Source organism: Bemisia tabaci, chromosome 1 (genome assembly GCF_918797505.1).
Source record: "Bemisia tabaci chromosome 1, PGI_BMITA_v3".
Classification (NCBI taxonomy): Eukaryota; Metazoa; Arthropoda; class Insecta; order Hemiptera; family Aleyrodidae; genus Bemisia; species Bemisia tabaci.
Window position 1 is genome coordinate 27,365,764 of NC_092793.1, and position 23,793 is coordinate 27,389,556.

The 23,793-nt window shown below is 41.4% G+C and overlaps 1 protein-coding gene across 2 annotated transcripts in view; it reads right to left on the reverse strand.

Moving 5' to 3' along the window:
* Window positions 1-19,909, reverse strand: part of LOC109041224 (transcription factor cwo) — a 71,844-nt gene extending 51,935 nt beyond the window's left edge. Inside the window, exons 1-2 of one of the 2 annotated variants that reach the window (XM_019057484.2) lie at window positions 18,997-19,909; window positions 4,411-4,491 (exon numbers count right to left, since the gene is read on the reverse strand). In XM_019057484.2, coding sequence (XP_018913029.2) covers window positions 4,411-4,491; window positions 18,997-19,067 — 152 coding nt within the window. In that variant the 5' untranslated portion in view covers window positions 19,068-19,909. Of the gene's footprint in view, window positions 1-4,410; window positions 4,492-15,180; window positions 15,433-18,996 lie in introns of those variants that run through there. The other variant, XM_072298965.1, reaches the window with a different exon arrangement.
* Between the last annotated feature and the right edge of the window lie 3,884 nt (window positions 19,910-23,793).

Below are 23,793 nucleotides of genomic sequence, written 5' to 3' on the forward strand. Positions count from 1 at the left end.
ATATCAATTAAATCAAACATAATCTGACTTACTATTCCCTTGGTCCCCCTCAACCAGGTTTTTTTCTTCGTTTAGTTTTAAGAGACACGCCTTTGTAGAATACCCTTTCAATGAAGAACTTCTACAAGCAAATTGTATTGTCTCATATGGCTTTTCCGACATGAGACATTGAGAAAAACTGGATCACTCCTCTGGATCATTCATTGACAGTAATTTCCATTTATAAATTGAATTGATTACACAGACCCTGTAAAGTTTTCCATTGTGTTCAGCGATTGGAAACAAAAGTAATGAATGTTCCAAGAAAAATTACTCTTGACATTTGGACCATTATTCAACGACATCACTTAATAATTTTTCCGCGGTGTATAATTTTTAATTTTTTTCCCACCGTGCGACGATTACAAGTCAGCAAAGCACCGATTCCTATTTCCGGCAGAGTTTTCCTCGTGCGATAATGGATTAGACGGAGCGGGAAAGTGTTCGACCATACCGAGTTGTGAGTATCTATTTTAGTCCGAATCGTGAGTGCTGAGCCGTATAGGATGCAAATTGATGACTCGCTTCCATAATGAGTGCCAGATGGCAGGGGGGCGTTGTCCCTGTGACCTTGATTCCGTGTCGTTGACTCCGTCCGTCCACTGGCCATTGCACCGAGCCCCCGAATCCCCGATCCCACCCCCGTCGCTCGACTAAATCAATTACTCGATTGCCTCCCCTCACTGTTAGACGTGTTACAATCGGTGACATTCACGTCAGCAGCCTTTAAAGTAAACGGTTATGAGTTGTATTCAGGAATGAAAACACAACGTCTAACTCGTCTCAAAAAATATAAACTAACCCGAGTGCGCTAATAGATATAATGCACGGATTGATGTCGAATGAAAAGACCGGGAGACACCGCGGATTTATTGGGTCTATAGACGCGCGCAAGGTCAGTGATGTTGACCCGGCTAAATGTGCACATCCCCATGTGGGAGGACGGTGTGAGCTTCTATATTAGAGGGAGGCCTAAGAGGCTCTCCCGATGATTTCGAAATGCAATCCTAATATATCTCAAACGCAATCTAAGGCATTTTTTGGCACATATCATTAGAGAGAAGAAAGTGGGATGACTATCCCACTCTCCATGAGCAAATACTTCTGAAGTCTGGAATTCTGGATTGGTTTAGTTCCCGTGCCAGTAATTATTTATTTGGACGTATTTATGCTAAAAGGAACTATACGCATAGGGTTTGCGTGTAACTTAGTTCCTTCTAGCATAGATACATCCATTTTAAAGCTTGTTATGACAGCTATCGGGTGTTGGCACCGCGGTAGTGAATCGGATTTTTCTAAGTTCTACCTCGCTAGTTGAAGTCGTTTGCAGCGGGCTTAAATCGTCGCTCTTATGGCGTAAGGGCGTATCTCTATTATTGCATGAGCTCCGGAAAGCATGGAATCATAGAGAGCATGGCTCACATGAAAATTGAAATAGGCCCTTACGCGAGAGGAACGAAGAAATAATTTGCCGTTTTCCCTCTATGTGATGATACAGCACCCTATCGTGCCGATTTAACATCTCACAAGTTTTTTTTTCTGTTTGAAAAAAAAAAATAAAAATTACTGACGGTTGCTGATGTACCTAATCTTTTTAAATCTGAAGATGTTAAGTTAATAGAATTCAGAAAAACAGGAGCATTTGGGGAACTGCCCCACATTTCGTAAATTTTCTGAATATAGTGAGCACCTTTTTTTTTGACAAGGGACGTATTTTGAACTAGAAACATGAAAAAATCCATGTTTCCAGTGCAAAATATTACGTGATACTAGTAGGCTAAAAAAATATTTGGCATTTTCAGTTGCAGAGAACTTACCTACATTTTACGTATTGAATATTTTTACACGAAAAATATACGAAAATCACGTGAATCATGTTTGATAGCATTACAATTTTGTATAAAATATTTGTGATTCGAAAGAGCCTCGCCAAAAAGTGGTGTTTTTTCGCCCCTTTTTTTATACCCAAGTTGGTCAACCGGACAGTGCTCAAATGAAAGCCTATGGTAAGGCAAACTTCCATGCAAAGTTTCAACTTGAAGTGACCCCTGGTTTAGGCTGTACAGCGTTGCCAATTTTCCAGTTTCATGTGCTAAAATCAAGGATATTGGACTATTAGTCCGGTGCATAAGTAGACTAGTACACCCAAGTTGGTCAACGAGACAAGGCTCAAACGAAAGCTTATGGTAAGGCAAACTTTCAGGAAAAGTTTCAACTTGAAGTGAAACCTCGTTTAGGCTGTACAGCGTTGCCAATTTTCCATTTTTATGCGCTAAACTCACGAAATACTGAATCGTCATGGTTCAACAGACTATTATACCCGAGTTGGTCAACGAGACAAGGCTCAAACGAAAGCTTATGGTAAGACAAACTTCTGGGAAAAATTTCAACTTGAAGTGAAACCTCGTTTAGGCTGTACAGCGTTGCCAATTTTCCATTTTTATGCGCTAAACTCACGAAATACTGAATCGTCATGGTTCAACAGACTATTATACCCGAGTTGGTCAACGAGACAAGGCTCAAACGAAAGCTTATGGTAAGGCAAACTTCTGGGAAAAGTTTCAACTTGAAGTGAAACCTCGTTTAGGCTGTACAGCGTCGCCAATTTTCCATTTTTATGCGCTAAACTCACGAAATACTGAATCGTCATGGTTCAACAGACTATTATACCCGAGTTGGTCAACGAGACAAGGCTCAAACGAAAGCTTATGGTAAGGCAAACTTCTGGGAAAAGTTTCAACTTGAAGTGAAACCTCGTTTAGGCTGTACAGCGTTGCCAATTTTCCATTTTTATGTGCCAAAATGAAGAAATTCGGGACTAATTAATAGTCCAATGCATCATAATTAAACAAACTAGTTCATCGGTCTACGAGCGGAATACTACCCTGAGATCTAATAGAAGCGCAACTAAAGGCCATCGTAAACTTTTCGAAGCAGTGTTGCCAATTTATTATTAATTTTTTTAACATAAAATTAGGGTTTTTCCGAGATTTTTGGGGGAAAACGTACCTTCATGGGCTATAACTTTGATGAGTATGGGCTAAACATTACGACTCGATAGTAAATGAACGCTACAGACGGAGAAAATTGAATTCCGAACGCAATGATTCAGTATTTCGTGAGTTTAGCGCATAAAATGGAAAATTGGCAACGCTGTACAGCCTAAACGAGGTTTCACTTCAAGTTGAAACTTTTCCTAGAAGTTTGCCTTACCATAAGCTTTCGTTTGAGCCTTGTCTCGTTGACCAACTCGGGTATAATAGTCTGTTGAACCATGACGATTCAGTATTTCGTGAGTTTAGCGCATAAAAATGGAAAATTGGCAACGCTGTACAGCCTAAACGAGGTTTCACTTCAAGTTGAAACTTTTCCCAGAAGTTTGCCTTACCATAAGCTTTCGTTTGAGCCTTGTCTCGTTGACCAACTCGGGTATAATAGTCTGTTGAACCATGACGATTCAGTATTTCGTGAGTTTAGCGCATAAAAATGGAAAATTGGCAACGCATTACAGCCTAAACGAGGTTTCACTTCAAGTTGAAACTTTTCCCAGAAGTTTGCCTTACCATAAGCTTTCGTTTGAGCCTTGTCTCGTTGACCAACTCGGGTATAATAGTCTGTTGAACCATGACGATTCAGTATTTCGTGAGTTTAGCGCATAAAAATGGAAAATTGGCAACGCTGTACAGCCTAAACGAGGTTTCACTTCAAGTTGAAACTTTTCCTGAAAGTTTGCCTTACCATAAGCTTTCGTTTGAGCCTTGTCTCGTTGACCAACTCGGGTATAATAGTCTGTTGAACCATGACGATTCAGTATTTCGTGAGTTTAGCGCATAAAAATGGAAAATTGGCAACGCTGTACAGCCTAAACGAGGTTTCACTTCAAGTTGAAACTTTTCCAGAAGTTTGCCTTACCATAAGCTTTCGTTTGAGCCCTGTCCCGTTGACCAACTTGGGTGTACTAGTCTACTTATGCACCGGACTAATAGTCCAATATCCTTGATTTTAGCACATGAAACTGGAAAATTGGCAACGCTGTACAGCCTAAACCAGGGGTCACTTCAAGTTGAAACTTTGCATGGAAGTTTGCCTTACCATAGGCTTTCATTTGAGCACCGTCCGTTGACCAACTCGGGTAATAAAAAAAAAGGGCGAAACTTGGCGAGGCTCTTTCTTTTACATAAAAAACCGCTCACCTATCAACCATGATATTTTCAGATATTTTCCCCATTTTCAAAAATAAAAACACCCTGTATGTAAAGTTTATTTTCAATTCAACTAGGGTTTCAAATGGTCGAAAAAATAACTTAAATGAATGCAAAGGAGAGATAAATCGAGGTCAAATCAGATCTGTGAGTTTAGTTTATGACTTACCCTTCGCAGAACTCGAAGACAGCATCCTCCTCTTTGAAAGGATAATCTGCATTAGATTTATCATCTTCTGTGGGGGTGCGGCTGCATCGGAAACAAAACAAAAACAATTGCATGATAATTTTTGCGGAAAATTTTGCAGAAAATTATAGTGCACATCATATTTAGTAAGTAATATCACCTATTCCAGGACAATTATTTTACAATAATTAGATTCATGCATATCATACCTTAGTTCAAGGTACTTACATCTTAGTATACTTCATCCTAGTATACTTTTATACGATCTAGTATTGGTTCATTGGAGAGATGTGTTGATTACCCCTCTGCATACCTGATTAGATTCACTCTTTTTCTGACGAGGATGCATCCATAGGGAAAAGAATCATTGTTCTTACAAAGCTCATAGTTTACTTTAGGCCCTACCTTCTTACATTGTACCTCGTGGTAACAATAATTCGATCCTGATAATAATGCCGGCCGGTTCGAATTGTTACTATGCCTGAAATCATAACCACAAAAGTTACCTTGTAACTACGACCAGAAAAGTAGATGGGACCAGGAATCCTCTGTGAGCAATCTAAGAACAACGATTTTTTAATTTCTGTGCTTGAGCTTTATTTTGATTCTGATAAGCTTAGATTAAGGCGTCATCTTTTTCTAAAAATTGAACATTTTTAACTGCGGTAAATTTTGACTGAATTGTGTCGGTGGCAAGACGCAAGGCAGGATCGCCTCACTCGAAATTTGAACCGTCGAAAGCTGTTTTAATGAAAAAGTCAACTCATTCGCACTTTGTTGAGATCAAAATGCAAAAACACCACGTTGCCTCCCAATTTGACGTTTATTTCACCTTGTTTGTGGAGGTTAGTGAAGTTCAGGAGTCCCTTGACTTGTTTCACCACCACGTGCGCACCTCGCCGTGCCAGCAAAGGGAATGCAAAAATGCGTTCGCTTGCGCCGAGGTATTGGGTTACTTAATCACGTATTGAGAGCTTCAGAAATCAATCTAGTCTTTCATGCATCGACAGCGCTAAGCTTTGCATTCACGTGTTCTCACAGGCTTTTAGAAGTATTCTAAACATACTATGAACAGCACGGAAATTTGTCCGGTTGTGAAAAATGTGAAGGCTTCGAATGTATTTGAGAGAAAAGTTAATGACGCTTTAATCTAGCTGGAGAGGAGAATAAACCGATCTCATTTTTTGCTGCATTCCTTTCAAATCTCAAAATAAGCGTCGTCATTGAGCGCTGCTTAGTGTACTCAGACTACTTGTTTTGGCCTAATTTTTTTGTAATTTCAGGTTTTGGATCGGGGACCAGGCTAGTTGATTTGAAAATGGAGCCCAAGGCATTCAAACTCTATGGTCACAAAGTTCAATTACGTTCCTGAGAGGGTATTTCTGGAGCGGTTCCAATCAGTTTCCACCACTGAAAGCCTCAACGTTTACTTAGAAGACCAGTTTTGTAGTTATACAAGTGAGAAATTCAAAGTATTAGCCCACTAAAATCAAAATACTTCCTTCGGAGAATATACTAGTATTCGTTTCAAATACTTAGGAATTATCACCCAGTCTTTTTCTGAGAAACTGAAATAATATCCGGTGAAAGAGTCATAAACTGACGAAGGGCTATGCTTATTAGGTTAATGCTCCGTCCACTTCGAAAGTTACCCTGGTAAAAATTGGCGATAGGAGCTGCGTTTCAAAATACCATAGGAGTTCTTACAGCCGACTAAAGAAGGCTATTGAAAATCATATAACTGGCTGTAGAAAGCGGAGCAAATCATATAGCCGGGCTATACGAAGCTATAAAAAAGTATAAATACATTGGAAGTGCTCTTGGTTCCTTTTTGCAGAATGCAATCCATGACGAGTTTTCTCATTCTGGCGTGCCTCGGATCCATTCCTGCGCTCCCCTTTTCTCCCGGCTGATCCAGACTCCAGGACCAAAAGCGGCACGTCATCGATGCAACAAGCGGACACGTCTACTCTAATATGGGTGTTATTTCAAGTATTGGTGCGTCGCGATACCGGGTACAAGAGCAGAGTCGCTATTGCCGCATCGTGGCGAGGCATTCGGCAACGGAAAATGATCATCGAGCATGTTGGCAAACGTGACGCTCTGCGCCGCGCCCGGTAATCTCCCGCTTCCACGCAACACGTTTGAGCACACATGACTCTGCCGCCCCCCCCCCCCCCCCCCATATCACTCGCTCTCCCGCTACGGCGAACCCATTTCACGGCGCGCGACGCAACCGCCAAACCGTAACCAATCACAGGTCACCGCGACCATTTTCAAATGAACCCGGCACCGAATTCGATTCAAGGTGCGCCACTCCACTCGTTTCGAGCATGCCGCCTGTTTGCAGACGGAATAACCCGATTGTCCCTGTTGACCGGTGACACTAACCGTTGACCGCTCGTTTCACCGACTCCGAGCGGATGCCTATCGCTGAGTCAACAGACGTGCGTCCTCCGGGGCACGTTGAGCAGTCTCATTCAAGCTCGGTGAGCAACGCAGATAGGTGGGTGTGCTCGAAAACGCAGCCGGGGTTTTGGACACGTTTTATGAGCTCATATCATATCTAAGTTTAACTTCGATCTGTGGAGAGAACTGATGACCCAAAACAATTGCATCTTAATTCAGAGAGGAGAAATTTGTTAGGAGGGAGCTAAATATGTTTTGGGAGGGAAGAATATTATCAGCACCCTTCTTCGAAAGGCACTACTGCCGTGATAAGTAAGGACGCCGTATGAACATTCGAGAGTTGCCAAATTTCCCCGAATAAAACATGTATTTATCAAGAAAGTTATGCATCTTCCTCATTGAAATTTTCAGACCATTTAGATAAAATTACGAACAAAATCTTCTGAAAAATCGGAGAAAAAATATTCACAAATTTTCCTGAAAACTAGCGATTTGTCGAAGGAGATTTGGCAACGCCGATGGTTCATACGGCGTTCTTCCTTAGCACGGCAGACTAGGATAGGGCAGTTTCCGACGAGCTTATGGTCCTGAAGTTGGTTTTTTGACATTGCTCTGTATTATTCGCAATCAATCTTTTCGACATATTTCAGGATTACAAGCCAAACTAGAGTTCAAGAAACAGACTCTACGGAGAAAAAAAATTGTGCCTTCCCTAAACAAATACGTAACGTTGGTGCGAACCACAGGGGTGAGTTAGCTCCGAATTTTTTTGTCGACCCCGTCGAAATGGGAATTGAGGGGCCCCTGTGAAAGGGAAAAAGAAATTTTTAAAAGGGGCCTTGAAAGGCTCTGCTAGATTCCTTGGAAAGAGTGGCATGAAGCCCCCAAAATTGGTCAAAAGGGACCTCTGGAGATTTCTCTCGACCAATCTTCAGAACTGGAGAAAGAAGAGATTCGACAAAAGTCACATCAACCTGTGCGCATCAATCAGCAGTTAGCAATTTGGCATATTGGTTGGCACATACATGTCTGTTAAAGATGTCATTTTCTGATGTGACTTTTGTCCTATCTGTTCTTTCCCCAGTTCTAAGAAACGATCGCGATCTAACCTAACCTAACCTATTCTTACCTAACGCGAGGCCAGTTCATCCCTCCCGGACCGTGGAACCCACTCCTCGAAATTACAAAAATTTCAAAACATCGCCAGAAAGTTACTTATTGTTAGATGATGTCGGTTCTGACGCAACAACCAACTCGTGACCGGAAAGTAAACCCATCGGAACGGAAAAGCACGCGGACTACTGTGCGGGGCCCCATGGGATGTGTCTAGGGATGGTGAGGGAATTTGCAAGCAATCCGCCTGAATTGATCGAGTTTAGAGTTAGCAATACGTAACAACTAGATGGTCTGATTGATACGTAACATTTCTTCCTAACAATATGGATAAAATTGTAATACGGAGGCCTTTAAAATTGCATCATATCGTCGTTTCCCTCACGAAAAAGCCTAACTACATTTCGATGTTGCCAAATATCTTCCCACAAATTGCATTTTTACCGAGAGAATCTGGACGTCTCTAACTGCAAATTTCACTAATTTTACCTCTGATCTCGTGCAAGAATCAGAAAAATTCTAAGCAATAGAATTTACGAAGGTTATATTCGAGGTTATATTCTTGTAAGAAATTGAATTGCGTAAATAAATTTTGCAAGTTTGGAATGGATTTACGTTTCTCCGTTCGGGTTTTAGGATATGAAAGAAAATTTGGACGTGCCGCGATCGAAATTCAATAACAAAACTTTGAAAATAGATCCTTGCAGGAGTTACAATGATTTAAAACTACAAAAAATATATAATATAAAATGAGAAATCATTTAGCCTTGACAGACGGGTTGTAAAAATTCGCAATATTTTCTTCAATTAATTTCGCTTTTTACATTTTATGTGGTGGCAAATCGTTTTAAACCTACGCAGAGATCCATTTCCAAAGTTACACTGTTGTAAGTATCGTCCTTAAGATAATACTATTTTAGAGGCTTTATTAATCTAATTGTAAACTATTCCGGGAGTTTGAAAGCCTCAAAAATATCGAGCAGAACGGTGCTAGTGATACTGTGAGCAGGAAAAAAGTAACCAGGTATTGGTGAGAATTGGCACATAGGTACTTGGAGAGCACACATTAGGATTGAACGAGGAACAACGAATTGAATATTCTTTGGAGGGATTAGGTAGAAGAAAAGAAGGCTTAAAAAACTTAGGAAACTTAAGAACGGCAAATAACATCTACTCACACTTTTACGAAAAAATCAAGAGCCTCAAGCAACTCTAGATATTTACAGGACGAAATCATAACACTCACGAAAAGTTGGAGAACCACATTTGTTTACAACTTTCATCACAACAACGTGAATGTAAACGAGTTGAAACTCACTCTCATTGGTTCCCGCCAATTCCAGTGGCGCGCCCGGCAAAATATACAAATTGACGCGCCTTTTTTCAAATTAGCGGGGACCACGCTCGCTACGCGCACGTTGGAAATGGGCAATATACCATGTGTGCGGTATGGTTTGTATTCGATACAACTACTTAGTTCCTCTGTGGGCGCAGGGCGGGCCGATTTCTGATTATTAGGCGTCAATGGGGGGGGGGGTGTGAGGGTTCAGGGCCATTAATTTTGGATTCCTTGAGGTTGATCCCTTCTTCAATCCAGCAGTCCCTGACCTCGTGCAACCTAAAATAACCGAGAAAAAATCCTGATACGAGTGGTCTGAAACACCCTGTATTTGAGACCATGCACTGGGCATTTAAGCGAAGTAAATTTTCATCGGGTGACGCCGTTAACTCCGGCGGTCAAAGCTATTTTTCGCCGTATGATGATGGATACACGATATATTGAGGAAATTCGCCAAATGATGATTGATGAATGTCGAGGTAAATGCTTTTTAGGCTAGTTTCAGCAAATTAGGTTAGGTGTGACGTTTTAAACGAATCGCTCAACTCATCGGTCATGGTGCATATCATAGGACAAACCTGAGCGTTGACTTCCGAAAGTATCTTTTACAGTAAAGGGAAGAAAGCGGTGCGGGGTTTGTAAAATATACTGTCTCTGGCTGGCGGAGAATGACCTTTCCGATTACTGAAGTTCCGTAACCGGGTGACAAACGGTCACGAAACAAAATTTGCCTAAAGGCTTTCCCGGGTTGGGTACACGGCTCACGTGGCTGCGCGTGATTTTCTTGCATGTCACATGCCTCCTCAATTTCGTCCCATCCCATCCTCTTTCTCATCTGAACGAGCTCCAGCCATCAATTTTGTGTCACAGCAGAAGAGGTTTGAGGAAAAGGCAGAGTCGAGGAATCGGTTTTTCGTTGAGAGTTACGTAAAATTACGTCAAAGAATATGTTACTTAACACTCTAATTAACACCCCTAGCCCTTTTAACGCTGAGCAGCAATAACGGAGGCCCTTAGAAAAAGGAGGGACCCTTTTACGTAAGGGCAAACAAAATATCCCCTCAAGAATGCACACTAATGTACGAGGTCGAAAAAATTGATTCAATTTTTGCCGAGAAAGGAGATGAAACCTTGGCGGATATGTTAGGTTTGTGTCCTTGGTGGCAAAGCCGTGCTTGTTAATTTGATTTTTAGGGCTCACTCATTTTTATTGTTTGGTCTTATGCATTATGCGTGTGAAATTCGACAGATATCTCTTGATTTGTTAAGAGTTTTAGATTTCCTTTATTTTTGACACATTCTCCTTTCAACATATATTGATTCTAAAAATATTATAAAATGCTTAAATGTGCTCAGTGAAACTCCATCCTGATTTTTAAGTATTGCAATTATTGTATTGAACATTTTAAAACTTTAATACTGAAAAGTCAAGGAAGTTTGAAATTAATAAAATATATTTGCAAAAATATATTGCAATTAATATATTGAACATTTTAAAAACTTTAATATGAAGGAAGTTTGAAATTAATAAAATATATTTAAATTATTTGGGCATGTTTGGGGATCTAATAAGGTCAAAGAAATTAACTTCACATTTGTCTTGCAAGGAGGATTACTCCAACTCCTGCATTGAATTCTGAGATATAAAATTTATATCACGTCAATTTTATATTCTATTTTGACCCATTCAAAAATATACAAATTTAATAAAAGAGGAAAGAGGGAGAGACAGACAGAGTTGAAGGACAAAGGATAGTAACTTATTTTACGAATATGAGGCCAAGAGAATTCGACGAGTAAAGGCCACTGACCGATTAGCCGCCGCGTATCGATTCAGTCTCTTGAGAGGGAAAACGAAAAGCCAACGTTGATCGAATGCTCGATTAATGCCCGGACAATGAGATGCAAACAGCCGGTGCATTGAGCTCGGTAAAAATGAAAAGTCATGAATACTAAGCATGCCCCGTTACTTGGTTTCAATCGAGCAAATTACTTATATCCAGTCATCCAACTGTTTTCGCTTCTACTGGCCCACTACTCCACAAGAACGCTTGATGTTGTGCATTGATGCTGGGCTCGGAACATCCTTAGATGACTTTCCAGGCTTTTCGCGAGTGGATCTGGCTCAAGTTTTTAACTTGTACTGCCAACCTCTGTTACAACAAAACGAAATTCTCTCCGGACGACGCGACGGTGCGCCCACAACATTTAGTTTTATTGCTGGCAGCATTGACGATCACATCCAAAATGCTCGTCTCATCTCGGGAGGTGGGTCAAACAGTGGATGGATGCAAACGTTGGCATTAATCAATCGAAGAACTAAGTTCAGTTCTTGCATGAGTTCAGCTGAGCGGTTTCCTTCGTTGGTTTGCAACCCTGCCAATCTGGTTTAAAAATTCGGCCAAATCCACTCGCAAAAATTCGCCTTTAGACGGCACGACGGCACGTTGTGAAGCCGACTCCTAAGACTTCACTTTCAAGGAAAAAAAATTATGCGAATCTGCGATTGGGTGATCCTAAAGTTACATTGAAGTTTTCATTTAAAACCAGGGCCGGATTTACCTACTTGCCGCCCATGGGCCGCTAGTATTTTGCCGCCCATGGGCCGCTAGTATTTTGCCGCCCCCTTCTTATTCGTTTGGAAACATCAATGAAAACCATCAAATGAACGTGCCAGCGGGGGAGGGGTGCATAAGACGCGTTTACTCGTGTTGAACATATTTTTTGGGAAAGCCCTGGCAACACTACTAGCACAAGTTCACGGAACTTTGCGCGAAAGTTAAGTTTCGTAAACCTATCTCTGTGTGGACAAGGCCTTCCATTCATAAGAAATGTACGAAAAAATTATGAAAGAACAAACATAAATGTGGATTAATGATTTTAACTTCCGCCGCCGCGCCTCGCAGACCGCACTGTGTTTGCCGCAATGCGTGAGGTATTCATGCATTCTTGTAGGCGCTATCCGTTTCACGCTGTCCGCAATGACTGCACTGTGTTTGATGCAATGCGTGAAGTATTCGTGCAGTCTAGTAGGCGCTAATATGTGTTACATACCGATCGCCGCGCCGAGGGCTTCTCCTTTTCATCTCAAGTCCTCGTCATCATTCCTCTCTAGGTAAGTTCCAGGCCAAATTGCGTGTTTGGTTTCTCTCTTAACTCAACTAATTAAAGAAGCTGTCTCTTGTATCACTGAAAGACGACAAAAGTAGAAATTACTATACTCCCAGAAAATTAGAGATTTTGTCGCCTTTTCTCGTTTGTAATTTTTTTTTCTAAATCCGAATTTTTATACTTACATTTAAAAAAATTGCAATATTTTAGATTTGCCGCCATGGGCCGCGCCACCCCCTTAATCCGGCCGTGTTTAAAACCCGGAAAACGCGTATTGCCATGCTAAATTATAGGTATGGGCACTTACTAGATGCAGAGCTAAATACCTAAAGGAATTATTTAGTTTTAGAGTATGAGATGAAATGCTTTTGATAGAAAATACTCTTGTTATTTATAGAATTTTCACATAAAAATTGGTGTACGGCGAAAAGTTCTAAAATTAACTACTTGGCCGAACATTAGAAAGAGTCCTTCCAATACTCGGAAAAGAGGGAACAGGAAAAGTCATCATTTCATTGACGCTTGCCTGTGATCAGGATTAATTGTGAAAGTTAATGTTCAGTTCAATAAAGTAATAATCGAATTGAAAATTTTATGCAGATGTAAAGGGTGATAAATAGCGCCTGGTGGAAGGATAGCTTTGGTCACCTCCTGAGAAGGGATTCATGTGACCTTCTCCGAGGAAAAGCGGAAGAAGAAAGGGGGTGTCAAGGGACTTCCTCTGAATTTTAAATGAGCAATTTTTTTTCACCAATATTTTTAAAAGTAATGCATCAACTTACAAAATATGATTCCATTTTCTTTTTATATTTCGTGTTGGTTAAACTACAGATGTATTCAGATGTATACTTCAGATCGATCTTTAAGTAAGAACATGTTTTACAGGATTCCGTGCATGCAGCGGAGAATTGTCTTAAATTATATTATCATTCCTACAATGTTTTCTATCAATTTAAAGATTATGATGAAAAAAATCATAAGACCCAATTTTCCCTTATTAACTCACTACTAAGGATTGTACATCACTTCATTCTGCAATAACGCTGTCAATGATGATAAATATATGACTTACGGTGGTAAGGAATATGAGAAAATTGAAGACGGAAAAAGAAACTTTCAAGAGTGAACGTCTGGGACAAAAAATGGAAAAAAGCCAAGCTCTATTTAGTTCAGAGGCGGAGCAATACAGATAATTCAGTTTTTAAATAGATTTACTTGTTTAACTTTCATTTTAAGTCTCGCCGCTCTTGTATCGGACTTGATCTCCGAACCCGTAACATTGTACAATAAAACCCTGGTTTACTCCCTCGTAAATGTGCTCTAATTTTCGAAGTATGATGTTATAACTTGAGATAAGAGGACTCTGAACGAACGAATTAAAGCTAAATAAAAAGTTTGCACACAATTTGTTCTATTATTGTCCGAAAAAGTTATTACACTGTGAACGAATGTAACCCAGCGCCCTTGATTCACGAGACTCATGACTCGGAGGAAAAAATTTACGACGCCGTCGAATAGATTCTTCTATTTTTAATTTTAAGAAACTCTGAAAACTCATCGCAACAAAATATTGTCCTAGTTTAAGTAAAAATCTCTTCCTTGTTAGCTTTGAACTTTCAATTAGCGCCAAGCAAATTACCGAATTTGCCAGCGCTACTGGCAACGTTGGAAACGATTCATTAAACGCAGGTAACATCATTAATTTTGCTAAGTATGGAATCTAATTTTGCCGAGTGTTCGTGGTAGTATAAAAAAGCATCCTCTTTAAAAATGAAAAACGATATTTTTCACAAAAAGTCGGCTTATACCGATCATCTTAAGTATCCACCAGGGTTCTTCCGCTTATGTCCATGACACATTGGTACCTATGATTAAGTTTATGAGCACGAGTTGTACTGCCGTGCTAAGGAAGAACGCCGAATGAACATTTGATAGTTGTCAGATTTCCTTCGATAAAATGTTCATTTTTCAGGCATTATATGAATATTTTTCCTTGAAATTTTCAGGAACTCTAGATGAAATTGCGAATAAAATTATCCGAAAAATTGGAAGAAAAATAGTCCTATGTTTACCAGGAAATTCGTGTTTTATCGGAGGAAATTTGTCAACGCCTAGGTTCAAAGGTACCTACAGCCTTTTTCCTTAGCACGGCAGTATAGAGCTCCAGCTCCCTTTCCTTTATCTGCAGTATGCAGAGAAAATGGTGAATTGATATTTTGAAAAATTATAAATGAAAAATATCAACTATGAACCATTTGATGAGGAGGTCAGATCTACTACAGTCCTGTGAGTCCATTTTTGGTGGAATGATACAATTGAACCGCGTGACTACTACGGTCAACACCTGCGATCACGCATCAAAATCTGATCAACCGAAGTCTTTCCTCCCTTATTTCCTTTTTCAGATGATTAGGGTATCCCTGGTTTATCTGGCAAGTTGCTGGAGAGATTTATTTGTTTTATTTATATATAATAAATAAAATATATTACAAGAGATATAAATATCTCTTGTCCGTTGTCCATAAGTTATTTAATGTATGCATCCAATAAAAGATAGTAGATAAAAATATCTACATAATCTACTCTTTGATCGAAACTCGAAGTTTTCAGTATTTATCACGCAAAGTACTTCGGAACCAAGATACCAATACCAATGTAAGAAAGTTCTCCAATCTCTTGATAATTGATGAATTCTATTTCCACGTAATAAAATAATAATGAATTCGACGAGAGACAGAAAATAGTATAATTTAAAATTGAAAAGTACGTCATTTGCTTACAATTTCATATGGCCAGGAAAACTTCCCACCTCTCACTAAAACAATGTCCTGTAAAACACGCGAGTTGCGTACCAGCTCGTCCACTCAAAACTGTTTTAATTCGTGCAGTAAACTTAACTTCATCCACTATAGTAAACTCAATTTCGTGGGCTAGACTCTTTGTTTTTTTTTAAAATCAAGAGATCGTTGGGAATATGCGAAAAATGGCCCATGTAATGAATAACACCGGGCAAAATAATCAACAAAAAAACAATGTCCCGGGGTTCACAAACTGGTTACTTCAACGGAGACAGCCGAACTGGAAACATACGAATCTCCGAGTGGAGATAAACACGATAAACTTCAAGAGAGATGGAAAAAAAAGAGTAGGGAGGATGAGGATTTTTTTCCTAGCGGAAAATTTTAACGCGACGTGACGAAGATTGGCTTGAAAAGAGATAAACATAGGGATAATGACATTTTGGCGTAAGGAGGATTGGCGAAGAGGTCGAGTCGAAGAAGTATGGCAAATATTGTAAACACAGAATAGCTTTCATCGCTCGGGCAAACCGAACCCAGCAAAGCCGTCTTGAGAAGTCGAGTCGAGAGATAGAAACACCATGGTTTACTGAGTCGTAGCTGAGCTAACTGAGGTATGCACGACTGACGACTGACGTTTCACCTCTTAGATGCAGATCCCCAGGGCCGTAAAATTCTCACTAGAGGATAGCCCCTCACCGAGCGCTTTTTCTCACTCGAACGTATCAGTCTCATCAAAAGAAAAACAAACCCAAAATCAACATATTTCTGTTATTATGACCGTCCACAAGGAAAAGTAGGTATCTAAGTTTACGAACGCTTAAAATGTGGTATCGGTGGCATAGATAGGTGTTTAATGCGAACATTTTGGGGCATGAGCGTCCAGAAATGTCATCAATCAAACTGGAGGTATATGGAAGTTAGAAAGTTCACAGTTCAAAAAACGTACTTAAGTTTCGAGGAAGCGCCATTTATAACTTTCTCATTTGCCGTGTTCATGGCACAGATTGAACCGAGTGCGAATACAATACAGAAAAAAAATGGAATAGTCGTCACAACTAGCGGCTGGCTGTGACGATTATCCTATTTTTCCCTGATTTTACCCCTTATAAACACGAAAATGAACTAAATCGCTCGCAACTTATACTCTTTGGGACCCCAGAGATAGTATATCTTTCGAAATATCCATTAACGCTCACTTGATATAGGCACTGGGAATTGTTTTTTGCGTGGAAAAGATGATGCGCCCATTGCCGAAACGAACAGAACTACTTTAACAGAATCCTTTTTTTCAGTTTACTACGATATTAAAGTCGGGTATTTGCCTCGGTATAATGAAAACCAACAACATGCACTTGCCAAAACGAAAGCCGCCAATACAGGCTCCATAGCGACAAAAACTAAAGTAAGTGCATGATAATGGATCATGCTAATATTACTCATGCTATAAAAAAAGAGGTAGACAAAAAAGTAGGAAAAAAACAGACTGTATTGACTCACGTAGATGGCTGTATTAGTCATTTTACGGGACAGTTGGGATTCGTCGGGTGGGTGCGCCCGTTATCAAACAGATTAAGCATCTGAGGCTCCGCTCTAGGTATCGGTATGGTGCAAACTCATTGTGGGTGAAAATGCAATTCGTGTAACTTAATTTTAACGATAAAAAATCTGCGCTTGGTGTGACTCTACTGATGTGACTAAACACCCCCCCCCCCCCACCAAGGTGATCCCCACCGAGGAGATTTGGGGATCATATCGAGAGAATTTTGAAAATTGATACATCTAAGGAGCAATTTTGAGCTGTTTTAACCTTATAAGTGACTGAAATACAATTCCACACCGAAAAAAAAGATGCTGTGGTAACATCCCGGATGTTACACTTGTTAAAAAACTGTGCGTAAACTCTTGGATGTTCCTATTAACACTCTGGCAGTTAACGTAGTATGATAGGATGTAAAAGTAACATCCTAGGATGTTATTTCAACAGGCAGAGTGGCAATGACAACATCCAAAAGTTGTCACACATTTTTTTAACATCCAGGATGTTAGTACAGCACCTCTTTTTTTCGGTGCAAAGATAACAGAGATGTCAAGCATTTTACTGGAAAAATTCCCAAAATCGACGGTGAAACTACCAGACCACGCATCTCGTTTGCGCTGTTTTAAAATCTCCACTCCCATTTTATTTTCTTTAAGAAGAACTAATCAATACATTTCTTGAAATTTTTACTGAGTTTTCATCGCACAGAGAAGAAAAATCCCCGAAGTTTTCAAGGATTGACGTTGAGTACTTTTCCACTTAAAAAACAAAATATGACAGGAAGTCTGCAACGTCGCAAACCGAGATACGTGGTCTCGTAGTCTCACCATCGATATGTATTTTCTGAGAGGAGCCAAGTTCATTTCTGGGGAACAGGTGGCCACCTCGGCACCTTTCACCTCAAAGTTGAGAGCCCCTTGAGACTTCAGGCAGACGCGATTCTGAAAAGTTGGCAACACTGTTTTTTCTCCATTCAAATTTATGTAAAACAATCGATTCTTTGTGAGGCAGCTTGCCGCCCCTAGAATCGATATTTTTAATGGTTTTCATGGAAGCGAAAAACAGTGCTGCCAATTCGCAAAATCGCCACCGAGTTCAGGTGAATTTTGTGCACCATCGTGCTTCCTGAGAAATTTTACAGGAGTCAGGAATGTTACACCGAATATTTCCGGCTCAATACCACGTGAGAGATAGATTGCGTGGTTCACTATATCTCTACCCTCGTCGTTTAGGTTAGGACCGGTAACGATCTATTCCAGGCGAGGCAGGCTGCCTTACGAGAATCGATATTTTCAATGGATTTAAATAAAGGAAAAACGGAGTTACCAACTTGCAATGAGCTAACGTTGAGGGCTCGTCATCTCGACCACTCAGTGGCGTGGCGTGCTTTGCGATATGTCGATTGATCTGTCATTTAAACCTATGGAAATGTATCGATTAACAGGGTGTTCGCTGCGAACACCTTGATAATCGATTATTTACCCCAGCCTCAAATGAGGAAATATCGATACATCGCAAAGCAAGCCACGCTACTGCGGCCACTATATTTGAGGTGAGGAAAAGTGGATATAGCGAGTATAGATTCACGTCACCTATAGCTCCGCCACCAAGTTGAGTGTTCAAAATTTTCATATTCCTCAAAAGAAGGGCGCTGTGTCCCCCTCTGCACCACTAATTTGACTATTTTTATTCCTACATACTTATTCGTAAAATTGTGTATCTACTTTGTAGCTTTACTCACCAAGCCGAAGACCCTGTGAACGCTTCCTACTCTCCCTCAGATCGTAAAGGAGTGCAAGAAAGGGAGGGGGTGCTCCCTATTTTTGCACTTTAAATTCGGTTTGATTTAAGAATTTCAATAAATTGTGTACATTTTAAAGGGATTTCCTGAAGATTTGCTACCCCAAACGAGGCTAATTAGGCCTTCAAACGACTTCCATTAAGCCTCCAAACTCAAGCAAGGCGGTGATCCTGATTTCATATTGAAGAACCGTCAGAAATATTCAATTTTAAGTCAGCATGGTACAAAACTCGCCGAATTTGTAATGCCCTTGTGCGTCAGGATGACCTTAAAATGCGTCCAGGAGAGTTTCATCGTTCCGAATTTTCCCGAGAGGACCCTCCTCCACCCACATGAAATAGGGCCAGCCACCACCGTCATAACACTCCGGCTACGCCTATGACGGCCAGTGAGTTTGTTGACGTTGAACAGTGAGAGTCGAGGAGGAGGGGCGCGGAGATAGTGTACAACAGCTTACCTTTCACTTTTAACGTGCGGGTACACGGGGCTGGTGTTGTTTTGGTCCCAGAAATTCGACGACTGCTCCATACTGCAAGTCACAAAACTTTAAGCACAACATCGGTCCATAAACTCCTCCCGGCTCGCGCGCACACGGGGATTTCCGATCACCGCAACAAAAGCCCGCAAAACGCAACCAAAATCAGAGAAGCTGAAAATCGGATTTGGACGAAAATCCGCGAACGCACGGAAACGCACGCACGGATATATTTGTTAGCCTCGGCGGTAAGAGTGCCTCCGTTCGTATTCTCGCGGGGCGGGGGGAGGGGGGAGGGAGTGGAAGGGGCGGTGGGGAGGGGAAGGTGTGCAGAAAGAGGAGTGTACCGGTTAGAGTGACACACGCACCGCAGTCGGGAGTGACGGGATCGGAATCGGTGGCTCGGATGAAAATGAAATCAGAAGTGACTGAACTCGACAGGCGGCTCGGGGGGCGGATTTCGGGGAAGCGTGGGCGTGAAGGGAAGTAGCAGGGGCGCGGGACTAGTGGAAGGAAGAGTAAATATATGTCGGGGCAGTGCAGCAGCGGAACTGCGGCCGGGATCGGGAGAGTGCTGGCAACGCCACGGCCGTAAACGCGTGACAGATGACGTAACGGAATCACGCGATAGCCATGTGTGTCGCGTCACGTGGACCCCAACGCGAGGCGAGGCGACGCGACGGGCGACGACGACGACGTGGGACGTGGGCTGGAGAGGGCGCAGTCTCCGGGGCAGGGGCAACTCCCGCTCCGGTTGCATATGCCGATGTTGAGTCGATGCCGGTGTTGAGTCGATGCCGATGAATGCCCGGACCCGGACGGAATCGTGTCGGTGTCGGTGACGGAGACGGAGATGGAGCGATGCACGGACAGGTGCCCAACTCGGAGCCGATGCCTCCCGCTCTCAGAAAGTATTATTAATAGACTGAGCTCCGACGCTTGCTCTTTTCGGTCCGCCCGAGTCCCATGCCGCCGTGCCGCACCGCGACGCCCGACCTCCCCGCTAGATGGGGCCGCGGCGGCACTGTCAACCCGCTCCCGGCCCCGACCTAGGATACCCCTCTCAGGGAAGCGTTCTCAAACCCGGCAACAGTGCTCCCATTTCCCGGAACTAGTCCTCAATTCCGGAACTTTTGAGATTTTCCTGAATTTTCCGCATTGGCGGATCCAGCAACTTGGCAACACCGGATTTCCTCCATTTGAACCTACGGAAATGTATCGATTCTTGAAGGGGCCAGGTGTTCCGGCAGGGATCGATTATTTAGTGTAAGTTTAAATGTAGGAAATCCGGTGTTGCCAATTGCTGGATCCGCCTCTGTTTTTCCGGGAAATTTTGAAATTCCCGAAATGTTCCGGATCTTTTGCATTTTCCGGAACTCTCTCGGAACTGTTGAAAAAATCTAAAAGGAGTCCCGGAACTTTTGCCGGTCGTGGAGTGGGGGAAATTGTAAAAAAAAGTTCCGAATCCTAGAACATAATATGTAGAATGGGAACACTTCAGCAAAAACCCTAACAACGGCTGGCTGAAATGAGTTGCAACCGTGCATCCGGTGCACTTTATCGCGAGACTGTTGGCAATCAACTCCCTGGGGCCGAATTTTGTTGGTCCTTTTTACGTAGAGGGGCAACATCCATCGATGAGTCCAAACCGCACCACGGGCCAAACAAAAGCCGGACTTAAGCTCAGTTGAGACTCGTCCTAAGTATATTTAAATACGGTGGTTAACAAGATTATGCCTATCGACGAATAGGAACGTTTGATCACGCACGGCCGTATGAGCCGAAATGTGTGGACCAACCAAAAAGCGGCACAGCTTTCCTGTAGTAAAATAATGGGGACATACTGTCTTGTGCCGGTGCAGTGTGCAGGCACTCTACCTCGGCCCCAGTGATGTGGCGTGCTTTGCGATATACCTATTGATCCGCCATTTTAACCTATAAAAAAGAATCAAGGCACAGGGATATGTTCGCAACGAACACCTCAATGATCGATTCTTTACCATAGCTCCAAAAGGGAAAATATCGATAATCGATCATTCACACCTCGCTTCTGCCTCGACCCATGGCAGTGCACCCCTAAGCGTGTACTTACAAAGGGTGTCCCGGGGTTCCACCGCCAGATTGGAGTCTGTTTCAGTGTTTTATAGGTCGATATATATATAAAAAAAATGTTGTTTTTTCTTTTTACGAAAATGCCCTCAGTCGATGATATGGATCTCCTAAATTTTTGGTAATTGTTTCAGAATTGTAACGGCGATTATAAACCAAAATTTATGGAAAACAGCCATTTACTGTAACTATCATTGGCGGTATTAATTCATCCATGGCCTCAAAATTATCGATATTTTTAGTTATATAGAGAGATTTTGGGGAAGCTGCGGATCTTTTTCGGTAACCCCCCCCCCCCCACCCCTGATTACCTCCTTTGACTTAAGACCTGAATATATTTGAGACCCCATGGGAAAAAAGTGTTGGGGTTTTTGCGGTTCCATCCAAATGCATAGCGAGCGAATATTATCGTGCAGCATTTTTTCAATTATGGCTTCGAAGGTATTTCAGGGAACAATAAGCATACTATGATGATGCATCAATAAACAAATAGTCCGAAATTGCGAATATACATAACGGTTTCCTTGTCGGAAGATTTTGAAAACGCAATGGGCCGCTAGTCAGGGTAAGGAAATAAGCACTCCAATACACGATTCCTCATCAGAATCCATTGGTGTAAAATACGATGAACACATTGAATGTTTCCAAATTCAATCAATAACTAATAAAATAGCTGTTTGTGTTTGTTAATTCTTATTTCCCATTCAAAAGAAAAACAATAACGAAAGAAAGAAAAAAACCAAAATCTATATTCGGGGCTTTGGTATCAAACTAATTTTAGTATGTTGTTTAAATGAGGAATTTGATGTATTTGCTTTTACTTAAAAAGAAAGGAGGAAAAAATTAAGTTCCGTGCTTCACAGTTGCAGGAACATTTTTACTTAAGATATACGATAAAATATGACTATACATTTATCGAACGAATTTGATTGTTCCCAATGTCTGATTCGACCAACGTTGATTTTGTTTTTTTCAAGAGTGAAAAATGGGAGTCGAATGTAAACAAGAGACGCTGTACATGCGCTCTGATTAGCTACTTCCAAAATTTCTGAAATGCTCAACATGTTTTGCCTGAAAGGATGAGTTGTAGTTCCTCATTTCTGACTCTGTATAGCGGTCCATTGCGACTCAAAGCGCCTTCATTTTTTCGCGCCACTCTACGCTTTGCCGCTCAGTTAGTTTAGTTGCCTAGCCGACCAAAACCTAAGTTAAATCACAGGATAGCTTAAATAAGTCGTGTAGAGCGAAAAAGAAGTCGCCTTAATTGAAAGAGTAATAGTCTGTTCGTTGAAAGTAGTAGGCGGAGTTTAATATTTGTGCCAATTGTGCTCATAAGATAAATTTTCACGTTTGTTTCAATCGACCTGGAATTATTAAATTTACACCCGTATCTATTTAATGGCTTCGTTTAATATTTGCAGCTTCCTTCCGGAAACTTTTCAAATATCATAAATGCCTCTTCTCTTTTAACAATGGATTTAACGCCCTCACCCAACCCGTAACGCAAATTTTGACCTTTTCTCTATGTTCAAATACGTTGCTTGAAAAGCCTCCCGTCACCTAGACGGAAAATCAGTACGCATCTTTAAAATTGACGTACCTACCTTGAAGTGTTTTGGATGGTTTTCAAAATTGACGCGAGACGGTGTATCTCAAGGTGGCGCATGGCATGACGGTATCGGATTCGTAGGAAGCGTTTTGGTCCGTGCGCTACTTTCGTTTCCCAACAAATTCACATGTTACCGCATGCTCTTTCATGTGAACTTCTAGAAAAAACCTCTCCCTTTGCTCGTTCACCTCTGATCCACGACAGACTCAGCCGCATGCAAAGCGGCGACTTTTTTTGACACTTTCCTCACTCCCGAATAAAGCGGGGGCTCGCAGATAAAATAAATTTGAGAGAGAGAGAGAGAAAAAAAGGAAAACAAATCTGTGTACGTGACGGGAAAGACTGTAAATTTTATATCGTTGTATAAATAAATAAAATCGGCCCCGCCGCGTAAAGTATTCATGCGTTTGCACGTGATTCGCAGAGCGACTCGGACGGAGAACGCATAATGTTCGGCTGGCTGATCGAATATTTCTCACCTAGTGTGATGGTATCGATCCAAGGTTCACGCCGAATGGGTGAAAACACCAAAACCACCACGTCATATCAGTTTGCTATCATCCCTGAGGGAATTTCCCCAAGCACTTTTCAACTCAGGGGCCTTGTTTCGGGGGTATCTCGTTAGCTTGTCAGTTTGTGTGTCTGATTCTATGTTTGTTTGTCTCAATTGAAAACTGATTTTTGTCGCGATATCCTTGCATCGCACTTTCTGCTGTGAACATGTATTGAGGATCGTATAGCTCGACACGATAACCTGTTTTTTTAGTATCAAATTCAGGGATGAACTTGAGGAAAAATGACCCGAGCTTGTGATCAAGTTTTGAAAGGTATGTTATGGTGTGTTATGAAGCTGATCGAATACGAAAGTTCAACGTTTTGAGCATCAGCCACTTAAAAGTTGATTGAAAAACGACTGTCTCTCAATTGTATCTTCAGTCAATAGAAAAGAGGATCTAAAAAAAGTATAAGTGAAATACGCTGAAAATTCATAAAATTTGCGTCTATCCTTCCTGTTACAACAGTTAAATCAGTGTGATGCTACTTGGCTTTGTGTGTGCTAA